Genomic DNA, 8,134 nt, shown 5'->3' with positions numbered 1-8,134 from the left:
CTGAATATCAGATGTCTGTCAAAGGTGAGTCCTAGATAGTTAACTTCATCGGACCATTGAATGACCTCATCACCGAATCGTATTCTGCATTCGTCTGATGGAACAAGTTTTGGAGATCTTGAATGTGGAAACAAGATGACCTGAGTTTTTGCTGCATTGATCACAATTTTCCAGCTTGTAAAATATTCCGTTAAAGCGTCCAGACCTGTCTGTAGTTTATTCTTCAGAGCATTAATGACACGACCTTTGTAAAGAATGGCAGTATCATCAGCAAATTGTGACAGAACATCACCACCTGGAAGAGGTGGGATGTCTGATGTAAAAATGTTGTATAGAATGGGACCTAGGATACTTCCCTGGGGTACACCAGCAGGAATAGTAAATCTTTCTGAAAGTGCATTATTCAGAGAAACCTGGAATGCTCTATCTGCAAGATAATTTTTGATAATTTTAATAAGATACATGGGAAAATTATACCGATGCAGTTTGAACACCAGTCCATCGTGCCACACATTATCGAATGCCTTTTCAATATCCAATATTGCCATGGCAGTCGTTTTGGACACTGATTTGTTTTGCTGGATGACGTTGTTAACCCTTGTGAGTTGGTGGATGGTGGATCTTCCTTTCCGGAACCCAAACTGTTCTTCCAGAAATATATCCTGTTCATCTGCGAAAGCAAGAATTCGCCTTTGTATTGACTTTTCAAACAGCTTGGATAGGGCAGAGAGTAAGCTGATGGGCCGATAGCTCTTGGAAAAGGAAGGATCTTTCCCCGGTTTCAAAACTGGGATAACTTTAGCTAACTTCCACATTGAAGGGAAGTAACCAAGCTCCCAGCACCTGTTAAAAATTTTAGCTAAAAAGACAAATGAGCGAATACTCAAATGTTTCAGCTCAATGTTGAATGTGTTGTCGAAACCGGGGGCCTTCATATTTTTGGATTTTTTCACAAAAGCCATCAGCTCATTCGCATTGACTCTACTTTCCTCAGGAATCAAGCTGTCTGATTGGTCAACCTCAGCTACGCTATCAGCGACGGCTCTTTCATGTAGACTAACAATGTTGAGTCCTAAATTGTGAGAACACACAAACTGCTGGCCTAGCGCATTTGCCTTCTCTACTGGTGTGATTAAAGGTATTCCTTCAGCTGCGTCCTGGGGTGACATCAGAGGAGGAATAGGCTTCGGTTTTTTCTTAAGCACCTTCGTTAAGGACCAGAAGGGCTTTAAATGTGGGAGAATTTCTCGAAGCTTTTGCTGGAAGTTCCTGTTGCGAAGCTCAGATATCCGTTCCTGGATTATCCTAGTTAAGTTGTTATAAGTAGTCTTCCTATCTAGGATGCCAGTTCGTTGATACTGCCTCCGGTAGATATTCCGAAGTCGGATAAGTTTCTTGGTGACACTGTCGATTTGAAGAGAGGAACTCGGCATATGTTGTACTGGAACCGTCCTATCACGAGCGACTGTGATTGAATGCTGGAAGGAAGATAGGGCTGCATCGATTTCCATCGGGGAATCAAGTGGCAGATCGATATTAATAAGTTGGTCGGCGATATGTTGAAATTGGACCCAATCGGTGCGATAATAGTTCCTCCGAGGTTGAATAGGCACTGTTTCTGGTGAAGATCCCAACGTCAATATTACTGGAAAGTGATCAGAAGAGAGCTCGTTGAAGACAACCGGAGAGCTGTCTATGGCGATGTTGCTGATGAATATATCCAAAATGGAATGAACTCCCGATCTGGAAAGTCGCGTTGGTTGATCCGGAGCGAAGATGTTGTATTGTCCAGCTTCGTAATCTTCGGCAAGTACGAATCCGTTTCGATTCTGTCTTCTGTTTCCCCACAGCTCATGCCGTGCGTTCAGGTCCCCAGCAATGATGAATTTGTTCTGTCGTCGAGTGAGCATAGCCAGATCTCGCTTCAATGATGCACACGTACCATCTCGAAGATTTGTTTGTTTGGGGCAGTACGCTGCAATGATGATGATGGGTCCCATCGTCGTTGTAATCTCAATTCCGATGGCTTCTATGAGTTGCTATTTAAAGGCTGACAGAAGCCTGTGCTGAATGGATCGTTTAATGGCAATGGCAACTCCCCCTCCTCTGGTAGTTGTCCTGTCGAGCCTGTGGATCCTGTAATTGGAAATAAAAATAGAAATTTCAGGTTTAAGATGAGTTTCAGTTAAAATAGCAATATCGGCATTCTTCTCTTGAAGAAAGTCGGACAATTCAGCAGTTTTGCTCCTGAGTGAGCATGCATTCCAATTTACTATAACCAACTCATTATATTGCATATTCGATGTTGAATTTGCCTAAGGCGTTGATTTGATCTAACCGCGTTCTGCAGTTTCGTAGTTTTGTTGTCATTGTTTCAAAAATGACGATCAGTTGTTCAGCAGAGAATAAATCACCAGAGTCATCCTTTGCTTGTGGTTGATTATTGCCCCATCCAGGAGGGATTCTTGAGGAAGATTCTTTTTGAGATCCAGCGGCTGATGTCTTTGGATTGCTGCGAGGAAGTGGCGGCAAATTCGGAATATCCCTCTTCGGTGGGAGCCGTGGGAAATTAATTTCATCCTTCTGTGGAACATTCTTGCGCGTTGATTGTTTACGGGACGCCTGTTGTCGAATTTTTGTGAACTCAGCACGTTTGGGACACGATTTGCTAGTAGATGGATGGTCGCCATCACAGTTCACACATTTTACAGCGATGTCATCTAGTAGGCAATCGTTGGTATTGTGTGGTTCGGCACATTTCCCGCACCGACTTTTCATGTGGCAATTCCTCGCTCCATGGCCGTAGTTCAAACAGTTCGTGCACTGTGTGACATCCCGATGTACCGGTTTATACTTTTGCCATTCGATGATTATGTGAAATAACGATTTAATCGTTTTCAGTTGACTCATGGTGATGGAGCCCTTCTCCAGATGAATCAGGTACAGTTGATCTCTAAACTTTTTATCCGTATTATGTCGCTTCATTTTGAACACCATCAAAGGCTTTAGTCCAGCCTCCGACAGTGCCTGCTTTAGTTCGGCTTCCATCATGTCGGGTAGTCCTCGAAGTACAACCTTCATAGGTTTGTTGGCGGCAATATCGTGTGTGAAGTATTCCGCTTTTGTCTGCTTCAGATAACATTCCACTCCTTTGTAGTGGTTCAAAGCCGGAACAGTTATTTTGTAGCCTTCAGTACATAAACGGATTGTTGCCTGTAGTCCTTTGCTGATCAGTGTGTTGAAATCCGAGCGTAGAGTAGGTGGGAAGCCCTTCAGGTAGAAAGGCGGCATTTTTTCCTTCTTCTGCAGTTCCTCTTCGACATCTACTGGCAGATCAGCATATTGGTTTTTACTCAGCAAACGGTCGTTTACCTGTACATCACTTGGCTTCAGACGCTTAGCATCCTTTGGATCCTTCTCGGATCTATGGCGGTGTTTTCATGCATGACGCAAAGCCTCATATGCCGAACAAGAAAATGACGTCAATTTGGTCAGCTGGGATTGGTAGATGAAAACATAGGTCAATTCTAACCATTTTTTCAATAGAATGCTATTGAAATAAGAAACGACGTTGCCATACAGTTTCCGAATCGATTAGTTGTTAAATTATATCAATCAATCTACGAGTGACTGAGTTATTAAGGTTCAAAATTATGACGAAAAAAGGCTATTTTTGAAACTTTTAATTTACCCCCGGCCCCGTACAGTGAAGAGTAAAGCATTTTTAATGCAAAAAATTATAGCAAGATCCAACAAAAATAAATAAATAGTTTTTACGGCCGCGTTAAACTTAAGTGTAAAAGAGCCGAATAAAAAAAAACTTCATGAAAAAAATCCCCCATACTAATCTATTCATAAAGACCATATGCATATGTTTGCTACTGGGGCTCATCGGTTTTAAAGACGTAGTTTGTGATCCAATGATGTTCGATTTAAGTCGCTGTTATTATTTATTATTACTTTTATATTTAACTGAATTTCATGCCATGGAATTTTCAAATCACACACTGTTACATGTTCTTACACGAAAACTTGCGTGAACTGCGACGCTCCATCTAGGTGCATATTAACACATGGATCAATAAGTCCCGAGACTAAAAATAGAAACATTTTTTTGCAAATTTTTTTTTATTCATCAACATAATCACCTTTTAGAGTGATACAATGGTTCCAACGTTTTTCCAATTTTTCAATACCATGTTTATGAAAAAAAATATCTTTCGCTTCAAAATAAGCTTCAGTTTCAGCGATGACCTCCTCATTTGAGCCAAATCTTTTTCCCTGGAGCATTTTTTTAAGATCAACAAAGAGCCAGTAGTCACTGGGGGCTAAATCTTTCGAGTATGGGGGGTGGGGAAGCAGATCAAAGCCCAATTCGTTCAATTTCGCCATTGTGGCAGGGTGCATTTTGTTCCATCGAAAGCAATCGCGGCACCCACTTGAAAAAAACCTTTTTCATGCTCAATTTTTCATGAAGGATAGTAAATACACTTCCATATGATATCTGTGTCATCTCAGCAATCTCACGGAGCTTCACTTTACGATCTTTCATTATAATTTTTGTCACTTCACTCACATTTTCCGGTGTAAAGGCTTCCAAAGGTCTACCCGAGCGTTCCGCGTCATTTGTGTCGTTGCTTTTGATGGACAAAAGTCCGGATAACATTTTTCAATCCATTGTTTCGCTTGCACGGTGTTTTTACCCATTAAAAACAATGTTTTATCAAAACACGAAACTCGGTTTTTTCCATTTTTTAAACAAACTACAAAACGACTTTACTCCAACCTCGATAACTCAGCTGTTTCTGGTCGAATCGACTTAATATTTTGACCCGTTTCAAGCAAAGGTTAGTACTCTAGAGAGACCTGGTTACTGGTTTACTACGAGCGCCATCTCTGCTTTAGTCTCGGGACTTATTGATCCATGTGCTACGTGATATAAATTCACATGAATTTTTCAAAGTGTGTACTAAAATTTCCGTGTTACTAAATAATTCGCGGGCATACATTACTCATCCAAAGTTTAGAAGATGATCCTCGCCGGCTTGTAGAACAAACTAAAAGTCTGTCCCGAGAGCTTTGATTCGTTGTTAACCGAATGCACAAATAGCGTCGTACAGGACGATGAAAGATTCTTAAAAATTGACTTTTCAAAAATCCCTGGTAAAAAATTCAGCAACAAAACAACTTAAAGTGCTACTACTTATTCACGATAATTCAACGTTTATAGAAAGAAAGATTTCGGATATTTCGAAAAATGCACTGAAACAATTTCGTCTTTAGTTTCTATATTTATTGTTATCTCGTTCCGCTATTGTATATGATATGTATATTTTTATGCAAAACTAAATCTCTCGCAAGAACTATATAAAGTAGACTCGCTTCTTTCTATTTTTGATGCTGACCTAACATGGAAACTGGAGATATCCCTAAGGGTTCAACTCGTTTCGCTGTCTGTCTGTCTGTCTGTCTATCGAGACTTACTTATCGATCTGGTAAAGTGGTTTGAATGTTTTTTTTTTCACATTACATTACCGTCTTCATTTGGATTGGTGGTAATTGCTGAGCCCCGATGCTAGGAATTTCCATTTATCAGATAATGAATCCGAAATGTAGCTTATAGTTGGTTTTTGATTAATGCAAGATCGTTGCAAACTATTTTTCTTGAACAGAGCATTTTAACGAGAGATAATGTGAAATTAATTATAACATTTTAATTTCTCTGCGGAGTGTCTTTCAATTTAATTTGTTTATCCTCGATTTAAGCAACCGTACAGAGTAAAACTAAATAACTTTAATAAAAAATAAAGTAAAAATGCTCGAATGGATTCAGTTTGGTGTTGCATACTGATTAGGGAAACAAAATAATTGAACACAAAATAAACCTCTTAGGATTATTTTTCGTTTGATTGATTGATTGACGAAATCGTCTTTATTCTTTTCACCCAACCCTGCTACAGGCTTTTAATAATAATCTATGTTTCTTCGTATGGCAACACTGTCTAGCTAACTGTACACTTTTAGTTCTGGCTACTCAGGTTAGCGAATTGGCTACTCAGGTTACATGAATTGAATTTTGAATTACTCTCACATCCACCGTATTCGCCAGATTTGACTCGAAGAGACTGCTGGCTATTCGCAAACCTAAAAAAAGCTCGCCGGTCAGAAATTTCTCACGAATGAGAAGGTGTTAGCTGAAACTGAGGCGTAGATGAATAAAGTCAATTTGAACCAAAAAAATCGTATTCTCTTTGTTAAGCTCGGGTCTTTTCATGACTCTAATACCGTTTTCGTTTTAGAACCTACACGCGGGCGACTCTAACTCCGAGTAAAACGAACACGTGGTACGCGCCCTAAACAACAACTCATATAAAAAAGAAAAAATAAACAAACTCGCATGAATGCGTGGTGCGACCCGAGAAAATTTTCAGAGCGAAACTACACGATTTGAGTCCGATCTAGAGCGACCCCAGGTTGCTAAAACAAACTCATCAAAAGTTGTTTTGGCGACTCTGGGTCAGCTCTCGGGCTGCTCTGATCAATAAACGAAAATGGTATAAGACTGACGAGCCTAAGACGAAACGTAAAGAAAAGTAAAAACGGTTATGTGACCTAAGTACAAACATTAGATAACCTCAGGCTTTCGTTCCTACCGGTACTATAAATGACTCATTTATAGTACCGGTAGGAACGAAAGCCTGAGATTTTCGACCACAACTACATATGGCTTGCCAAATAGCAAAAACTTCTTCGGCGTTCCTTCGCATTGCGAAATGAAAAGTCAGACCCGGAAGCTGTTCAAAGCCTTTGAGCACATATGTTTGGTAGTCTATAAAAATACAAGCAAATTTTAAACAATAAAAGCCTGTTTTAATCCCTCTTGTGGTGTAATGATGCTTTTCTCATTTATCTTTCATTAGAAATCGATGCAAGTTCCGATGGAATTTTCGATAATCTGTTTCCAGAGCCGGAACTCGGAGACCCTACCAGTAGTGAAAGTCTAGATATAAAATCTGTTATGAACATTTTTTACTTATCTGTGTCGTAAAATGTATGACGATTATAGATTTTTACCAATATATAATAAGTTCAGCGAAAAACCTAATTCATTAAAATGTTGATTTTGGAGATAAACACTTTGTTTGAATTAAGGGGTGGGTAGAGTCTAACACTGTTTAAGAATCATTAATTTAATTAGAAGGGAGAAAAGTTTTTTACCCCCAAATTTATGCTAGATGCAAGATCGTTGCAAACTATTTTTCTTGAACAGAGCATTTTAACGAGAGATAATGTGAAATTAATTATAACATTTTAATTTCTCTGCGGAGTGTCTTTCAATTTAATTTGTTTATCCTCGATTTAAGCAACCGTACAGAGTAAAACTAAATAACTTTAATAAAAAATAAAGTAAAAATGCTCGAATGGATTCAGTTTGGTGTTGCATACTGATTAGGGAAACAAAATAATTGCACACAAAATAAACCTCTTAGGATTATTTTTCGTTTGATTGATTGATTGACGAAATCGTCTTTATTCTTTTCACCCAACCCTGCTACAGGCTTTTAATAATAATCTATGTTTCTTCGTATGGCAACACTGTCTAGCTAACTGTACACTTTTAGTTCTGGCTACTCAGGTTAGCGAGTAAATCATCTTCACTCGAAGCTCATTTTAACGAACGATGGATTTGATTTCCTCATTTTCAGCTAGAAATTGACTTTTTCTACTAAATGGGCAGCGACAGAAGAGCAGAACGTACAGGTGAAACATCTCTAAGCTACTACTGCACAGCTACTAACTGCCAAATCATCTAGTCGTATCAAATATTACCTACAGATGGCACTGTCGTCGGTAGCGCATATGCTGTGGGCCGGAGCTAGGAACAGCTTACCGTTGGAGCAAGCGCAGAGTTGGTAGATTTTACTGTGCGATGTCGAGGAAGATGAGGAGGACGCTGCGCTACTACCGACGCCATGATCTCGCAACGATCCAGAAGACACAGAAGTTGAAAGAGGTTGAACGGTTTTTAGATTCGGTAGCAGAATATTGCTGGCATCCAGGCGAATCTGTGGATGAAAATTGACAAGCAGTAGGTCAATGAATTGTAAGGCTCTCTTGCTAAAAAAGATGCGTA

The 8,134-nt window shown here is 39.5% G+C and overlaps 1 protein-coding gene across 2 annotated transcripts in view; it reads right to left on the bottom strand.

Moving 5' to 3' along the window:
* Nucleotides 1–7,042: 7,042 nt before the first annotated feature.
* LOC131425422 (zeta-sarcoglycan) overlaps nt 7,043–8,134 on the bottom strand; it is a 309,985-nt gene continuing 308,893 nt past the window's right edge. For both annotated transcript variants that reach the window (XM_058587326.1, XM_058587327.1), the window contains one exon: nt 7,043–8,066. In XM_058587326.1, coding sequence (XP_058443309.1) covers nt 7,827–8,066 — 240 coding nt within the window. In that variant the 3' untranslated portion in view covers nt 7,043–7,826. The remainder of the gene's footprint in view (nt 8,067–8,134) is intronic.

Source organism: Malaya genurostris, chromosome 1 (genome assembly GCF_030247185.1).
Source record: "Malaya genurostris strain Urasoe2022 chromosome 1, Malgen_1.1, whole genome shotgun sequence".
Taxonomy (NCBI): Eukaryota; Metazoa; Arthropoda; class Insecta; order Diptera; family Culicidae; genus Malaya; species Malaya genurostris.
Note: the sequence above shows the minus strand (reverse complement) of the source record. Positions and strands in the feature narration are given on the sequence as shown.